Raw genomic sequence first — 18,325 nt, 5'->3', positions numbered from 1 at the left:
TTGCTTTTAACTTCAGACAAAAGTGAACGCAGCAACTGGAGAATATGATCATATTTATAACGTCATTTTTCTCCAAATAATATTTGCGTCCGGGAAAATATATATATTTTTCTCTTTAGACTAGTAATACAAAGCCTAAAATAAGCCACTATGGTCAGTTGACCGGCTGTGTATAGTTTACAGTAGAGATGGATTAATAGAGGTCCTCCTGGAAAGCCACTGAGTTTAGAGATCAACTAAGGAACTACAGAGCCAGCAAATCTCCAGCGCTCAGCTGGCTCCAAATAGGGCAGGTTGGTACACAAACATGCTCACACACACACACACACACACACACACACACTGCTTGTCTAGCTAAGGAGGCTGCTAAGGGGTGGCAGATGGAAATACTCTGCCTGTTATAAAATCAGGATGTGGACCACAGATCAAAACTAACATATGGGACTAGCATTCTGCATGTGTGTGTGCGTAATCTTGTACAGGATTATTAACTTTATATCGTATACCACAGATTAATTCTATGATCCTGTGTTTGCAAGTTGCTGTGACAAAGGTAAAAAAATATTGTTGAAGTCACAACATCAACGTATGTTTTCCAAGGTACGTAAAATGTGTGCGAGGATTGTCCATCTGGCATAGTAATGCTCACTTGATAAATTGTCATCATCCTTTTCTGAGTGCAGAATAATTATGATGACACTGAAACAGTGCGCGTGCTGGTGTTTTAATCTCTTTTGTGTCCAAAAAAAACCTCGCTCTATGCGGCTGTTGTGTCATTAATGATTGTTAAATGTTTTCCCTAACGCTGAGACAAATTTCAGTCAATTATTAGGTGTGGCAATTTAGTTTGAGTGATACAGCACTGTATATTCCTTTATTGTTTCTCATGTGTTCTCCACCAGGCCCCCCGTTCATTGTATCACCACCAGACAACATTACAGTGAACATCTCACAGGACGCCTTCTTCACTTGCCAGGCGGAAGCATACCCCCGGAACTTGACCTACACCTGGTTCTGGGAGGAAGACAATGTCTTTTTCAAGAAGTAAAGTTATGATGGGAGTCATTATTGTTCATCACATCACTCATATGTGCCTTATGTTTAACCTCCTTGTCAAAATTCTCTGTATTCTATCCATTCCTTGTTTAAAAGGTAACTTGGGATGCATTATTATGGTGGTAGGGGAGGTCCCCCTAATGTTGATCCATCTGCAGAATTACTGTATGTTACTTTTGAGAGCATTCATTTTCACTAAAAACCTCTTGTACAACCTCAGTAAAAAATCAAAGCAGCCCTCCTTCCACATCAAGGGTTATTTGAACAGAGTGCACAGATGAATACATAGTCTCGCAGCTGTAAATTGATTTGCTGAGCATTAAAAACATTCTCTGGAAAGACTGTTTCTGTTAGATAATTTATACAGGAGTGAGGAGCATTAATAGACTTTTTCCTTTTGACCTCAGAAGTTGAAGACAAGAAACTTGCAAAAGCAAAACTTACATGTACAGAGGGTGATTAAGTTCATTTTACAGGAAGTCTAACCAAATCGCTTTAGATTTAATTAAAATTGTGTTCTTCTGGTTTATGGTTGGTTATGAAAGGAAAAGTTTCAACGTGAAGCACACCGTTCAGTTGAGCAACTATTACTCGACTGAACTTTATTTCTTCAGCACTTTTAACAACCACCACCACTGTAACAAAGTGCCGTACAGTAATCCCCCCTCCATCGGAGGGGTTAGGTTCCATACCCCATTGTGGTAAGTGAAAATCTGTGATATAGAAATACCCTATTGACCATAATTTTTCCTGTCTAATGCGCACCTATGTATAATACACCCCCCCAAAGTTGACCTCAGAATTCTGGAAAACCCTTCTACCTTTGTATAATGCATTTTTACAATGCATGATTTTGCTTCTACCCATATGGTCAAAACATGAAGTATTATCTGTATTTTATTAGTTTTATCAAATAATTATTCTGAAGTTAAGGACTTTATTTGAACATGTAATACTTTCTTTTTATTTACTTGCTCCTATTTTGAAATTCACAGCCCTACGTTTATTTAGGAAATGAGAAAACACACAGTTGTGCTCATATGTTTGATTACTCAGTCAGAATTTCTAAGATGGATACACATATTTAAAAAAAACATGAAGGGCCAGGCGAAATACATTTAATTTTATTTTAATGGGATTCAAATTAAACTGTCAAGCATTTCAGAAAAGCATTGTCATTAAACAGAACATAACCATAAAGAAATTAATGGTGCTTGTTGTTCAGACATCAGTCGTATTTAAAAATATATATATATTTCACAAATTCTACCGGATATGTAAACCTATGACCACAACCGTACATGTTGCAGTCATACGTACACCTTTCATATTGGAATGATACTGTAGGCTACACCTTTTTCATAACCTCTAGGTGGCGGTGGCATATTAGAATGAAAGCGTACACCTTTCTCATAACCTCTAGGTGGCGGTGGCATATTATAATGAAAGTGTGCAGCTTTTTCATAACCTCTAGATGGCGGCATACATTTATAAAATGTGAACTTTTTTTCCATTTTCCCTATACCTTTGTATATTGCGCACTATTGACTTTTGACAATTTTTCTGGGGAAAAGAATGCACATTATACACGAGAAATTTCAATAAATAAACCCGAGACATGTTTTTACAGCATTTATGGCGCATACATTTGTTTAAAGTCCTTAAACAGACTTTTAAAACAAACACATAAATACAAACATCCATCCATTTTCTGTACTGCTTATCCTCACTAGGGTTGCAGGCGTGCTGGAGCATTCACATTCACACCTATGGGCAATTTAGAGTCTTGAATTAACCTACCATGCATGTTTTTGGGATGTGGGAGGAAACCAGAGTACCCGGAGAAAATCCACGCAGGCACGGAGAGTACATGCAAACTCCACACAGGTGCAAACACATCCCTCCATCCATCCATTTTCAACACCGCTTATCCTGGTTAGGGTCGCGGGGCGCTGGAGCCTATCCTAGCTGACTTCGGGCGAAAGGCGGACTACACCCTGAACTGGTTGCCAGTCAGTCGCAAGGCACATATAGACACGGACAACCATTAGCACTCACATTCATACCGTCACTGAGTGGGAACTGAACCCACGCTGCCCACACCAAAGTCAGGCGAGTGTACCACTATCCCATCAGTGACTGGCGCAAACACATTTAAACACATATACTGTAAGATATTGAGAGAGACTAAGAACACAAAACACAAAAAAATATTTTACAAACAGCATCACAAAATAGAGTACTTAGAACAACTAGGGGTCTAACAATTCATTTTAGCAATTATTTGATTCATATCACGATTTGTGGTTGCCAATTCGATTCGAGGATGATACTGGTACATTTAGAGCGATACCATCCGAAACGGTTGAGTGGCGGGAAATCGATTCAGTAACTTTTTAGACCCCAAAAAAATCAACCAGTGTGACTGTGAAATAAATGCCTGCCTCATGGACAGTGCAGGTGAAATTTCCTAGATTCCTGTTTTTTCTTGTAAGGGAATGAGCTCAACTTAATCAAGGTCATTAAATATAAAGATTTGGCTGATGAAAACAGCAATTTATTGGTATTTATTATTTCAGCTATGATTTTACTGTTTCAGGCATTTTTATCTTTGAAAAGAGATGTTTAATTGGTGTTAGAATTATGAGGGTATCCTCAGTAAAATGTCTCCATTGTAAGTCCCTGGCTGGACACAAAGTTTGAGAATCCCTGTTCTAAACAGTCAAATAATAATGACGAGAAACAAAGGACTGTGAGGTTTCCAAGAGAAAAAGCTTTTAGGAATACTGTTAATATTGCACAGAGGGTTAAATAAGTGAACGATACCTGCTCTTTTGTAGCACAACGTGAAGGCTTGGAAACAGCGTCGAGTAGTTGACTTTGTCGCTCCTTCTCCTCTTTTATCCGACAGTTCCTCCTCGTATACTGCTATCGTTCTTTCAAAAGCTACACATATTTCTTCAACGGCCACACCTGGTCACACATTCAACAACGCTGTTCGCATTTGTACTGTACACATTCTCACACGATAATCACATTCAAAACACTTTACACTCCCTAATCTCTGCGGAGCGGTGTTGATGACGACGAACACGTCTCCATCATGTTCACAGCTAGTGAGCTACGCTAAGTTAGCAAGCTTGAAAGGGTTCAACATACGCGGCGAGGTGACTCACACACACACTCATCCATATTAATAATTTTTGGCTCGCCGCCTTCTCATCTGCCATCCACCAGCCCAACGTCTTTATCAATAATAGTGCTAAAAAACACACACACATACTGTGGTGTGTTGGTCCAACCACTAGGGGCATTACAGAGAGCAGTGGCTAGATGGGGTTCATAGATGGGATATGAGGAATAAGAGACACGAAGAAAAGGGTAGCTTTGTGCTAACTGCTGTGTGCTAACTGAAAACTAAAGCATTGTAAACGGGACTACAAGCCTGTTTCTTGGAAATACAACACATACACACCTACATAAAGTGCGCCGTGCGCAAATCCAATGTGTTATTTCCTAGTATCGATACAATCATTCATTCATTCATCTTCCGTACCGCTTATCCTCACTAGAGTTGTGGGTGTGCTGGAGCCTATCCCAGCTATCTTCGGGCGAGAGGCGGTGTACACCCCGAACTGGTCGCCAGCCAATCGCTGGGCACATATAAACAACAAACAACCATTCGGACTCACATTCACACCTGCGGGCAATTTAGAGTCTTCAGTGCATGTTTTGGGATGTGGGAAGAAACCGGAGTACCCGGAGAAAACTCACGCAGGCACGGGGAGAACATGCAAACTCCACAACAGGTGAGGCCAGATTTGAACTCGGGTCCTCAGAACTGTGAGGCAGATGTGCTCACCAGGCGTACACCGTGCCGCCTTCGATACAATCAATTGATTAAATTTGAAAACATTGTAAATCTAAATACACAGATCGATCCAGTTGGAGCGTACATAAATAAATAGATAAATCGATGTAATGAATGAATGGTTACACCCCAAGTAAGAACTGTAATAACACCCAAATAAATCTATGATATGGCGGGAAACCCGATGTAGCGGGGCTTTACGGTACATAAACCATACAAGACAATAATTATAATAATAATTATAATACAATCACAAGTAACTAAATAAAATGTAATTTTCTGAATAAAATAAGCAAGCGCTCCCTTTACATTGCCATTTAACTTTACAGGAGGTGCAGAGATTTATTTCCTGTTGTTGCACATGTTGTGCGAAGCTGTTAGTCGATGGGGGAGAGAGGCGCAAGATTGGTCTCCAAAAACCAGCATAAGGGCGCCAGGATCATAGACTCTGAAATTGTAATCTCACGATCTCAGCATGCATGACATCACTCACATTTGCTACAAGCTGAGTTTGAAAGTAACCAACTGCAGTTTTCTCATTCTTTGTTGAGTAACACACATACAGAAGAAGTTGTTAAATTGTCCTGTCCCATTTAGCCCTCTCTCTCGCTTTCACATAACTGCATTTTAGTGCAGGCTCTCTCCCCTGTCCAGATTCTCCTCCGGGATGCGTTCTCTGCCGAAATGAACATTGGCTTGCTCCACGTCGGGTCGAAGCTCCTCGCGGTTGTATCGTTGTAGAAAAATGGCGAACGGCGCCGACATTTTGCAGTCAATAAAATACTACGACCAAAATGCTGCAGCGTGACACAGGGGTGTAAAGTGTAAAGTAACAGAGCTGTTTGCCTCCTTGTGTTCTCCTCATTTAAAACACTCCCTCAGTGAGCCATCACTCATTGCAAGTAACTACAGAAAACATACGCAGGGTTTTGTGAATGTGATTATCGCCGCAAAGGCTTACACAAAAAGCCCACTTACATTACCCCAGAAACATAACCGAAATAGTCAAGAGACTAAATGAAAAATAAACAAAATAAAAAACAAAAAACAAAGCAGCTTTTATCAAATAAGGAAAAAGTGAATTAAGTAAGGAAGTGAAATATATATGTACCTTCAGTACATTAATTCTTTAACATTACATAGCCAACATAAAGATACATATATTGTTTCCAGGTAAATAATATTTCTGTTTAAAGGTGGGTGCAAACATTTCAGAAAATATTCCTTCCAACTGAATTTCAAAATGAACAGTATTATCAAGACAAAATTTACCTGTGGGCTACCCAGGTTACGGTATTCAGTTAATTGCTCAAAGAGCTTTCGTTTGCACCAGATAGTCAGGCTATTCAGTAAAACTGAAAATCCACAGTCCAGCATGTTCTGTTATCCCTCAAGCTAGGCAGCAGATGACTGTTCTGAAGGTGAAGTTGTACTTTTTGGAATGAATGCGTTTCTTTATTCGAGTCAAGCTGTGGCAAGACATGACGTTAAATGTTGGCATCTGTTATCCCTCGTTATCTTGAATTCAACAACTTCATCATTGAAGGAAAGTTAACAACTGAATAGCGTGAATTCATGTGTCATAGATAAGTTCCCTAATCGTATAAGGAACAGGACAAGGCTGTCAGCGAATGATGAACTGGTTAAAAAGAAGTCAATCAATAAGTACCAATATCAGTAACCCAGAAAGGAGACAGTAGTCCTAAAAAACATTCAGAGCAGTTCAGAGCAAATTTTATAATTGTTGTTCCTTTCTGAGTAAGCTGGAAAAGAGCACACTTAGGGATCTTTTTCTGACATGAGAGGTTAAACGTCTGTCATTTTTTTCCCCTTACTCTTCACAGCGATCTAAAGCGCAGGGTCAGTGTTCTGATCGACGGCTCCCTTATCATTGCCCAAGTCAAGCCAGAGGATGCTGGGAAATATACTTGTGCTCCAAGCAACAGCCTTGGCCTACCACCGAATGCCTCTGCCTACCTGACTGTGCAATGTGAGTGACCTGCTCATTAAAGGTGGCCCCCAATTTCTCCTCTTAGCTTCATACGTTTGTGTGACCCCATGTTTTCTCATGAACTCATGGCATAGAAATCCATCAATCTATTTTCTGTACTGCTTGTCCTCATTAGAGTTGCACGTGAGCCGGAGAGCCTATCCCAGCTGGCAGGATTGGTTTCTAGAGAGGGGGTACATCCTAAACTGGTCGCAAGTCCATCACAGGGCACGTATAGACAAACAACAATTGACACTCACAACATTCACACATACGGACAATGCAAGGCATATAACCTAACATGCATGTTTTGTGTATGTGGGAGGAAGTCGGAAAACACGCGTAAGGACGGGGAGAACATGCAAACTCCACACAGGAAGGCCTGAGCTTAGATTTCAACATGGACATTCTAACTTCTAATACACCACGCTGCATGGCATAAACATACAGTATAGCATAGAAATCGGGTGATTGAAAGGTGTGGATGAACTTGTTGTTCAGTGTATATTAAAGCACTTACACTGTGACAATGATTCTCAAAGTGTGGTACCAGTACCACTAGTGTACATGGGGTCTCTCTATTGGTACGCAAAAGAATTGCTGCCTAAGTACAGTTTAGTTGTATTTCACTTTTTAGTACAATACATTTACATTGAATCTTCAAGAACTGTACAGTTTTCTTCTTATATATATATATATATAAGCACAATGTTATGTTAAAACTGTGCATAATGTGGCAGTGGCTTCAGAAATATGTAATTTTCTAAAACCTCTGCCTTGGTTTAGACGAACACTTAGGCCTACTACACCACTGTAGTTTAGTGTTGGTCATGATGGTACAGAGCTAAGAATTTTTTGGGAGGTGCTTGGTGCCAAAGGTTTGAGAACCACAGCACAATGGTACAGGCATTTGTTTGCCACATCGAATACCAGTAACTATGGAAACCATTCTAAAGATTACACAGATGTTGTTTTGTAAAACAACTGCATTGTAATACAGTATTTAAAATAAGAAACAACTTGACTTGAGGGGTTTTGATATCATTGCAATTTATTGCTTAACAACCCATTCCTTCAGGCATTTTTGTAGCGTAATAAATGAAAATGCTCAATTGAAGGAAACCACAAAGACTAACCATGCCATTATGTAAAACACTGTATGTACCTCAAAACAACGTTCTCAAGTTGAAAACATTGATGTCTAACAATATGCCTCCTCGTGTTCGCTTCACTTAAAACACGCCCTCAGTCAGCCATCACTCATTGCAAGTAACTACAGAAAACATTCACAGGGTTTTGACAGTTGGACAGTGGCTCCTATGTGGAGCAGAATGGCAATACCGGTACTGGACCGACACTGGCTGTAGTCAAGGCAACAGATGTTTTGCATTCCCTCACTCGCCTGGCTCTTCAGAGCGTTATACATTAGCGTGTGCTGTGTGTGACAAACAGAGGCAGGCAACACCAGTCTTGGCAAAGAGGGAGGGAGCATGAGAGATGGGATTACATCATTGCTGTTAGAGCAGGTATGTGTTTCTGTTCGACTGCAGAGGGCTCCCATTCTCCACAAACAGTATTGTCACTGCCTATTTCATCTATTCTGTGGTCTGTACTTTAATACTATTCCTTAATTCCACATTCACTCTGAAATGATTTAAAATATATATATATATATATATATACTCGGTTGAAGCAGGCACACTTGGGCGACTGGTTAGTACATCTGCCTCACAGTTCTGGGGACCGGGGTTCAAATCCGGAGTTTGCGTGTTCTCCCCGTGCCTGGGTGGGTTTTCTCTGGGCACGCCGGTTTCCCCCCACGTCCCAAAAACATGCGTGGTAGGTTGATTGAAGACTCTAAATTGCCCGTAGGCGTGACGGTGAGTGCGAATGGTTGTTTGTTTCTATGTGCCCTGCGATTGGCTGGCGACCGGTTCAGGGTGTACCCCGCCTCCTGCCCGAAGATAGCTGGGATAGCCTCCAGCAGCCCGCGACCCTAGTGAGGATAAATGGTAAAGACAATGGATGGATGGATGGATACGCTCTGTTGAAATCTTTCACGAACAATTTTCCACCACTGCAATGGCAGCCTCTCCCCTGAAGGTGCTTTCCAGTGAATAACTGCATCTTGCAGTGGGAACCAGCGCGTCGTGAGCAATAGCTGTGACTGCGAGCTATTTTTAGAAACATGGCTGATATTCTTGTCTTTGGCACTGCTAGCAGCACTCCTCTGGGCTCTTTATGCCAGAGTGCTGCCAAACATGCGGTTTGGACTCTGAAAGTTACAAAGTTAATCTGGCAAATCACAATAATGCTTTTATTCTCTCTGTTTCACCCTGACTTCACCTAAAAAAAAAAATTATTTCTCCATCTCTCCTCCTTCGTAATACCAGATGTCGTTATCATGCTCAAACTCACACCGCCTCCTCCACTCCTACCTCCTCTGCTGGCGTCTCGCTCTACCTTACGTCATCTGTAACATCACTCTCTCTCTTTCACACCTCGCGCGTCCTTTCTCTGTCACGCCAATAGTATTCACTCAATCTTGTCGCCCTCCTTTCACTCCCACCACTTTCTTCTTATTATTACCAAGTGCCTACATTTAAGATATCCTATTTGACCTGATTTAGGTTACATTTTTGGCCCTCTTACTTGTGCTGGATTAAATATTTTTTTCATAATATTACCACCATGTTATTATTCTGTTCTAAACCCTTTTGTTCTTCAGATATATATATATGTAAGGGCCATAAAGGTCTCTTTTTTTTTTAAGGTAGATGGTTCCCTTTAGGTCAAACATACTTGTCAGTCTATTAGCACAGTTTCTCAAAAACTCGGAAATGTTTCAGTATTGGCAAACAACAATGTTTTGATTAAGGGAGTACATTTTTGTTTTCCTGAAAATATTTCCTTTTTTTACCCCATTGAGTTGTACAGGTTATAGGTCACATTAATGGTGGAAAAGATTTTGGAAATGATTTATCCTGGTCTTATTTTTTATATGACAAACACCTAGCATTTGACCAGGGGTTTGTAGATTTTTTTTCTATCCACTGTATTTCATAAAAATACACACAAAACAAACTGTTATTCGACTGATTTAGGATCAGAACCCTAGATCCAGCCATACCCATCATACCTGTGCTAAGTGCATGATGTTTAAGTGGAACATTTCTATTCCCACGGTGTCCAGATGGGCATATACACTCTCCTTCAATAGTATTGGAACAGTGAGATGAGGTCAATTCTTTTATTTTTTTTTGCTGGAGACTGAAAACATTTGGCTTTAACATCAAAAGATGAGACAAGACATCAACATTCCTGTCTTTATTTCCAGGTGTGTGGATCTGATATACATCTTAGGAAATAGCATTACTGTTGCGAAACAACAAATGTTTGAGTCACTATTAAAACAGATACACTACATTAAAGTGAATACAAATTCATATTTAGTGGCAAATTCTTTGCTCGCAATCACGACATCATACTTGTGACCCATTGACAGCACCCATCACACTGCATTCGTCTTTTGTAATGCTTTTACATCTTTCACCGCAGCCTTTTATTTGTCTCCCCCCCCCCCCCCCCCCCCCCCCCCTCTTTATCCATTTTATGCCGAAACAGCATAAAGCTATTATGCAATATAACTATTACTCTGCCACAGTGGAGTTTTTAAGCTGCCACTGTGGTTGTTTGTGTTCTGATGGATTATTGAATTATTCTTGAAAATTTCAGTCGGACAGACCAAAGTTTAAAAGGGGAGTGACAGAAAAAAAACAAAAGGAAGAGACAGTGAAAAGATAACTAAATAAAAAATATAGGAAGAGAAGACAACAAAAGACAGGACATCTGTAGGAAAGATGAGGAAAGTAAATCATTATATATATATATTAATGACACATTAGATTCGAGTGTTGTACGGGGCAATTGTGCTACACCCTGTGAAGGAAGGATAGGACAATATATGACAGGACTGGACAGGACAAGGACAGGGGGACAAGCATGCAGGGCAGGGGAATGAAGACCCGGCTGTACAAATGAAGTGTGGTAGGAGTGGCTATGTAAATTATAAACATCGATAGAAACAGAGTGCAAGTGAGGGATACCCAGGAATTTCGCATAGGTGTGAGTTATTTTTCGCAATGAACAAGTGAATACGTTCCAGAGGTTAATATCTGCAGACACATGCAAGTGAATTGACACCTCTCTGCACAATAACCTTCTGAAGCGATAATTTCTGCGCCTGCATTGCGGGGGCTGACGACCCCATTCCACCCATCGAAGAGGCGAGGTGAGGCCCAGGAGCCCACCCGAGAGCGACCCGGTGGACCACACCACCCACACTGAGACCTAGGGTGGTCCAATGGCCCCACCGAGGCACAACAATGCCGGCCACACTGCCCCACGTGCCAAGCCACCCCCCCCCCCACCCCCCAAAAGAATAGCCCATATTTGTGTACATGCTATCCTCCCCCTGTAAAAAACCAAAATAGGAACATGTAGGAATTTCTTCTCCCTTGCAAGTTCTAAATGATCACGCATCATTGTAACGTAAAGAGCTCACTCAACGACTCACCCCAATGTATCCCTAAACTGACTCCATATGAAAAGCTAAACTATTTTCCTGAGTTGTTTCTACATATGTAAAACTGAATCCAAAAATTCACTCTCCACATCCTCATCGAACAGCGGGGAATTCACCTATTTCACGACAGGCCCGATGATGCTACCGAGCTACAGGAATCCTCTTACCCTTATTACAAAGACACCTCAACTGTTTTCATGTCCTCTCTTATTATTTGTTTGAGTTAGATCCTGCCCGTGTTGTAAACATGCCATCTGTACTCTACGTGGCCATTGGTCTGCCGGGCTTTATCCGATGTCCTGTTGATGCCACCCCACCTGTAACTTTGGTTAAGTGGAAGAAAGATGGTCTCCCTCTCCGAATAGATAAGGTAAGCGGAAGCACTCACGTAGCTTTAGTCTCACTAATTTCTTCATTTTCCACTCCAGTAAAGTATATGTTTATACTCATTAATAACTGAGAATTAATGACATCTACAGTACCCTGGTTGGAGCCAAATGGACGATGGGAGCATCCGTGTGGCAGAGGTGACAGAGGACTCTCTCGGCACCTATACCTGCATGCCTTACAATGCCCTGGGTTCCATGGGATGGTCCCCTCCCGCTCCCCTGGTGCTAAAGGTGCATTTGCTGCTGTTGCTAATTCTTAATAATGTCACATTTCAAATGATCTAAATTCAAAGTTTCAAAGATGGGCAGATTATGCTTCTTTAGCATTGCTATATTTAAGTTTGATTAGCATTCGGGTCATTCAGGTTAGCATTGATTCAGTCATTTTATTCCTAATTCCGTGTACAAATGATCTAAAATATAAAACTATAAGGAATTAGCATACAAAAATGTGTGTTTCCATAATGTATGTCGGTACAGCAGTTGACTTGTGAGCCGGGATGCTGTAGACACCAGCTCACTGCACAACATAAGTGGTTTAGCTAATACAATGTAGATTGATAAGTGGCACCCAGTGTGTGACATATAATACAGTAGTTTATGGTTAACCTAGATGACAGTGCAGAGGAATTCTATTTATAACAGTTGTGATAAGTGTGTAAGTAACTAAGTGTGTACTGATAAGCAATGACATTCTTTACTCTGGGCAGAAATGTTTGTAAAAGGTCACATTTCTGTGAGTAAAATCTCATTAGCATGCTAAGTGATATCTATATTCATAGGCACAAATGTTTTGGCTAATGTCGCAGCATGACATTTTAATGTCCATTTGTTTGTTTCAAGTTTTTTTTTTAATTTATTTTTATTTTTTTATCTCTGCAATGTGGAATGGTATCAAAAGAACATTGCATTATTGCTCTGCTCACCTATTCTGACTTCCAACCTGGGCAGGACCCTCCCAAATTCTCAGTGGTACCTGGAGGGGAATACAGACAGGAGGCTGGGAGAGAGCTGGTTATCCCGTGCGAGGCAGACGGTGACCCTTTTCCCAATATAACATGGAGGAAGGTAAGAATCTCCTATCTGCATCAGAATCAGAATCAGAATCAGAATCAGAATCAGAATCAGAATCAGAATCATCTTTATTTGCCAAGTATGTCCAAAACACACAAGGAATTTGTCTCCGGTAGTTGGAGCCGCTCTAGTACAACAAACAGTCAATTTACAGAACACTTTGGGGACATAAAGACATTGACAAAAAACAATTGTGCAAAAAGATGCAGAGTCCTCTAGCACTTAGAGCAGTTCGAACGACTAATATTGCAATAGTCCGGTGCAATGACCATTGTGCAAAGGGCGCTGAGACTTCAAGGAGTGAATGCGGTTTAAAGTGACGAGTAGTGCGATCATCTGGGACAATGTCGGTTGTGCAAATGTTACAGATACTCCTCAATCAGTGTGCAAATGGAGCAGATGCTACTCTGGCATGAGTGGCCAGTATATGCAAATAGTGCAGCATGGCGAGACAACTACAGTGAGTGCACAAGTAATAAATAATTGGCCCCACAGAAATGTGACAACGAACTCAAGTCAAAAAATTGCCAGCTTGTTGTAATGGAATTATAGGTTAGGTGTTTAAGAAGTTGATCGCAAGACGGAAGAAGCTGTTGGAATGTCTACTAGTTCTAGTTTGCGTTGATCGGTAGCGCCTACCTGACGGAAGGAGCTGGAAGAGCCGGTGACCGGGGTGCAGACGGTCCGAGAGGATTTTGCACGCCCTTGTCTTAGTTCTGGCAGCGTGCAAGTCCTCAATGGTGGGTAGGGGGGTACCGACAATCCTTTCAGCAGTTTTGATTGTCCTGTTGCAGTCGGAGTTTGTCCTTTTTTGTAGCAGCACCAAACCAGACTGTGATGGAAGAACACAGGACCGATTCGATGACCGCTGTGTAGAACTGTCTCAGCAGCTCCGGTGGCAGGCCGTGCTTTCTCAGAAGCCGCAGGAAGTACATCCTCTGCTGGGCCTTTTTGAGGACGGAGTTGATGTTGTTCGCCCACTTCAGGTCCTGAGAGATTGTAATTCCCAGGAACTTGAAGGTCTCGACGGTTGACACAAGGCAGCTGGACAACGTGAGGGGCAGCTGTGGCGAAGGATGCCTCCTGAAGTCCACGATCATCTCTACCGTCTTGAGCGTGTTCAGCTCCAGGTTGTGTCGCCCGCACCACAGCTCCAGCCGCTCCGCTTCCTGTCGATATGCAGACTCGTCACCGTCCTTGATGAGGCCGATGACAGTGGTGTCATCTGCAAACTTCAGGAGCTTGACAGTCGGGTTCGCTGAGGTGCAGTCGTTCGTGTAGAGAGAGAAGAGCAGCGGAGAGAGGACACAACCTTGGGGCGCCCCAGTGCTGATGCTGCGTGTGTCATACCTACCTATCATACCCTCACTATTATATTTGGTGATCATATATTGGCTGACTCAGTCATGACAATAAGTTATTGTGGTTTACTTAAATGACACAATGCAATTATGTGGATCCGGAAGACGTACAAGGCGGCACGGTGGCCGACTGGTTAGAGCGTCAGCCTCACAGTTCTGAGGACCCGGGTTCAATTACCCCATCTGTATGGAGTTTGCATGGTCTCCCCGTGCCTGCGAGGGTTTTCTCCGGGCACTCCGGCTTCCTCCCACATCCCAAAAACATGCATTAATTGGAGACTCTAAATTGCCCGTAGGCATGACGGTGAGTGCGAATGGTTGTTTGTTTCTATGTGCCCTGCGATTGGCTGGCAACCAGTTCAGGGTGTACCCCGCCTCCTGCCCGATGACATCTGGGATAGGCTCCAGCACGCCCGCGACCCTAGTGAGGAGAAAATGGATGGATGGATGACGTACAAATACTTAGCAAAGTCAATGTTTTCTTTTTTTTTTGTTTAAAATATTGAACTTTTTTTCTGAAATGTTCATGGTTTGTAGTTTAAATACTTGTTTGAAGGTTTATTTAAAAAAAACAAGAGTCTGCCCTCTTCCTGTCAATCATTTTGGAAGTGATGTCTATGTTGGATGCCTGTCAGAAGCAGTGAGCAGTGATTTCATTTCTTGTTTTGGAAGGGGAAAGTCAAAAAGTGGGTGTCCATGATGAAAGCCGAAGAACAAGAACCTGCTTTCATTTACCTCCATGGGAAGCAAAGGATCTGCAGACTATCATCAGTGGTTAATTCTGGGAATAGTGCAATGGTCGAGGGATTGATCAAAGAAGATCATAGAGTCCCCATTAACGACATCACCGTCGTGTGTCATCATTGATATAATCAATAATCAGCTTTATTGGCCAAGTATGTTCCAAGACACACAAGGAATTTGTCTCGGGCAGTTGGAGCCACTCTAGTATGACGGCAAACAGACACTATGACAAAATAGACATTTAGGACAGAAAAAACACCAGCGTGGAGAGTTATTGAGCAAGGAAAGTGTACCACGAGTGTGGTGATGCTGATATAATGGCAAACTGTAATGGATAAACACAGAATCGATTCAGTGACTGCTGTGTAGAACTCCCTCAACAACTCCTGTGGCAGGCTGTGCTTCCTCAGAATCTGCAGGAGGTACATCCTCTGCCGGGCCTTTTCTAGGATGGAGTTGATGCTGGTCTCCCACTTCAGTTCCCGAGAGACTGTGATTCCCAGGAACTTGAATGTCTTGTCGGTTGACACAGGGCAGCTGCCCCTCACGCTGTGAGACGGATGTTTCCTGAAGCCCACGATCATCTCTCTCTTGACCACGTTCAGCTCCAGGTTGTGTTGGCTGCACCAAAGCGCCAGTCGCTCCACTTCCTGTTGATATGCAGACTCGTCACAGTCTTTGATGAGGCCGATTACTGTGATGTCGCCTGCAAACTTCAGGAGTTTTACAGCCGGGCCCTTTGAGGTGAAGTCGTTCGTGTAGAGAGAGAAGAGCAGCGGAGAGAGGACACATCCTTGGGGGGCCTGGGTGCTGATGGTCCGTGTGGATGAGGTGGTGTGCCCCACCCTCACCTGCTGTGTCCTGCCTGTCAGGAAACTGTACCTCCACTAGAAGATAACAGGCGAAACATTGAACGGAAGAAGTTTGGAGGAGAGGACTTCGGGGATGATGGTGTTGAACGCAGAGTTGAACCCCACGAACAGGATGCTTGCATAGGTCCCTGTGCCATCGAGGTGTTGCAGGATGAAGTGCAATCCCATGTTGACTGCGTCCACAGACCTGTTTGCTCAATAGGCAAAATGGAGGGAGGAAGTCCAGCACGAGGCGTTCAAGAGACTTCATGACCACAGATGTCAGGACGACAGGTCTGTAGTCATTCCTTCCTGAAATTGCAGGTTTCTTGGGGGCTGGGATGATGGTGGAGTGTTTGAGGCAGGATGGGACTTTGCACAGGTCCAAAGATCTATAGAAAATCTGTATGAAAACTGGAGCAAGATGGTCTAAGTAGACTTTCAAGGAGGAGGAGGGCACACTGTCCAGGCCTACCGCTTTGTTGATCTTTTGTTGTTCGAAGACATGTTTTGACATTTGGTTCGTGAATGGTCAATGCTGAAGGGGGAGTGAGAGGAGTGATGGTGCTCATTGGTGATGCAGGTGGGTGGGTCTGGGGTGTGAAAGTGCCCTTTTCAAAGCTGCAGTAAAGGTTATTAAAAGTTTTCAGCCAGTCCTTTATTGTTCTCCGCTTGGAGGGATGATCGCATAGTTGTTAGCAGCAAACTGGTTTTCCAGATTTTCTGCATAATTTCTCTTTGCAATGTTGATTTCTTTTGTCAGCTGGTTTTTGTACAGGGCTTTTGTACAGGGTACAGGGTTTTTGTATAGGGCTGTCCTCACTCTGATAGGTGTCCTCTTTAGCCTGGCAAAGTTGGCGTTGTGGCAGTGAACCGTGGCTTGTTGTTATTGAACGCGTGAAATGTCTTTGTTGGTACACACACGTCTTCACAGAAGCTGATGTAGGATGTAACAGTGTCCACATATTCATCCAAGCAGCCAGTTGAAGTTTCAAAGACACTCCAATCTCTGCTGGGTAAACAGTGTGGAAGTTCCATTTTAGCTTCTTTGGTCCACCTCTTCACCGTTTTCACCAAAGGCTTTGCACATTTAAGTTTGCTTGTATGTTGGTATTAAGTGAATTACCGTAATGTCTTGTGCATAATGGGCATTCCCACCCCCAGCCACAAAAAAAATATATATACATAGGTATAGGGGCATTATACATAGGTATAAGGGAAAATGGAAAACACTTTTACATTTTATAAATGGCCGGCACGGTGGACGACTGGTTAACACATCTGCCACACAGTTCTGGGACCGGGGTTCAAATCTCGTCCCAGCCTGTGTGGAGTTTGACACATCTGTGTTTTTTTTAACACATTCTGCCACACAGTTCTGGGACCGGGGTTCAAATCTCGTCCCAGCCTGTGTGGAGTTTGCATGTTCTTCATGTTCTGGGTAGGTTTTCTCCAGTTTACTCCCACATCCCAAAAACATGCATGGTAGGTTGATTGAAGACTCTAAATTGCCCGTAGGTGTGAATGTGAGTGCGAATGGTTGTTTGTTTCTATGTCCCCTGCAATTGGCTGGCGACCGGTTCAGGGTGTACCCCGCCTCTCGCCCGAAGATAGCTGGGATAGGCTCCAGCAGCCCGGGACACTAGTGAGGAAAAGTGGTAAAGAAAATGTATGGATGGGTTTTATAAATGTATACCACCATCTAGTGGTTATGAAAAAGATGTACACTTTCATTCCGAAATGCCACCGCCACCTAGAGGTTATGAGAAAGGTGTTACACTGTCATTCCAATATTCCACCGCCACCTAGCAGTTATACGAAAGGTGTTGCCTACACTTTCATTCCAATATGACAGGTACATATGAGTGCATATATGTACAGTTGTGCTCATAGGTTTACAGAACCTGGCAGATTTGTGAAATATTGTTGTTGTTTTTTAAAATATGACTGATGACTGAACAACAACTATCATTAATTTCTTTATGGTTATGTTTTGTTTAATGATAATGCTTTTCTGAAATGCTTGACCGTTGAATTTGAATCCCATTAAAATAAAATTAAACATGTTTCCCCTGGTCCTTCATGTTTTCTTTAAAGAATTGTACCCATTTTACAAATTCTGCCTGGGTAATCAAAGGACAACTGCGTGTTTTCTCATTTACGAAATAAAAGTAGGGCTGTGAATTTCAAAATAAGAGCAAGTAAATAAAAAAAGTATTACATGTTCAAATAAAGTGCTTAACTTCAGAATAATTCTTAACAAAAAACTAACAAAACAAAATACAGATAATACTTCATGTTTTGATCAGACACGTAGAAGCAAAATCATGCATTCTAAAAATGCATTATACATATGTAGAAGGGTTTTCCAGAATTTTGGGGTCAACTTTGGGGGTGCGCATTA

General features: G+C 42.2%; 1 protein-coding gene across 5 annotated transcripts in view; it reads left to right on the top strand.

The window, feature by feature from the left end:
• LOC133415664 (protein turtle homolog B-like) overlaps window positions 1-18,325 on the top strand; it is a 134,666-nt gene that overhangs the window by 67,469 nt on the left and 48,872 nt on the right. For all 5 annotated transcript variants that reach the window (XR_009770160.1, XM_061701889.1, XM_061701888.1 and 2 more), the window contains 5 exons: window positions 903-1,044; window positions 6,772-6,917; window positions 11,730-11,872; window positions 11,982-12,122; window positions 12,843-12,959. Coding sequence is in view for 4 of the 5 variants with exons in the window: in XM_061701889.1 (XP_061557873.1) it covers window positions 903-1,044; window positions 6,772-6,917; window positions 11,730-11,872; window positions 11,982-12,122; window positions 12,843-12,959 (689 nt within the window). In the remaining variant the exon portion in view is untranslated. The remainder of the gene's footprint in view (window positions 1-902; window positions 1,045-6,771; window positions 6,918-11,729; window positions 11,873-11,981; window positions 12,123-12,842; window positions 12,960-18,325) is intronic.

Source organism: Phycodurus eques, chromosome 17 (assembly GCF_024500275.1).
Source record: "Phycodurus eques isolate BA_2022a chromosome 17, UOR_Pequ_1.1, whole genome shotgun sequence".
Lineage (NCBI taxonomy): Eukaryota > Metazoa > Chordata > Actinopteri > Syngnathiformes > Syngnathidae > Phycodurus > Phycodurus eques.
Note: the sequence above shows the minus strand (reverse complement) of the source record. Positions and strands in the feature narration are given on the sequence as shown.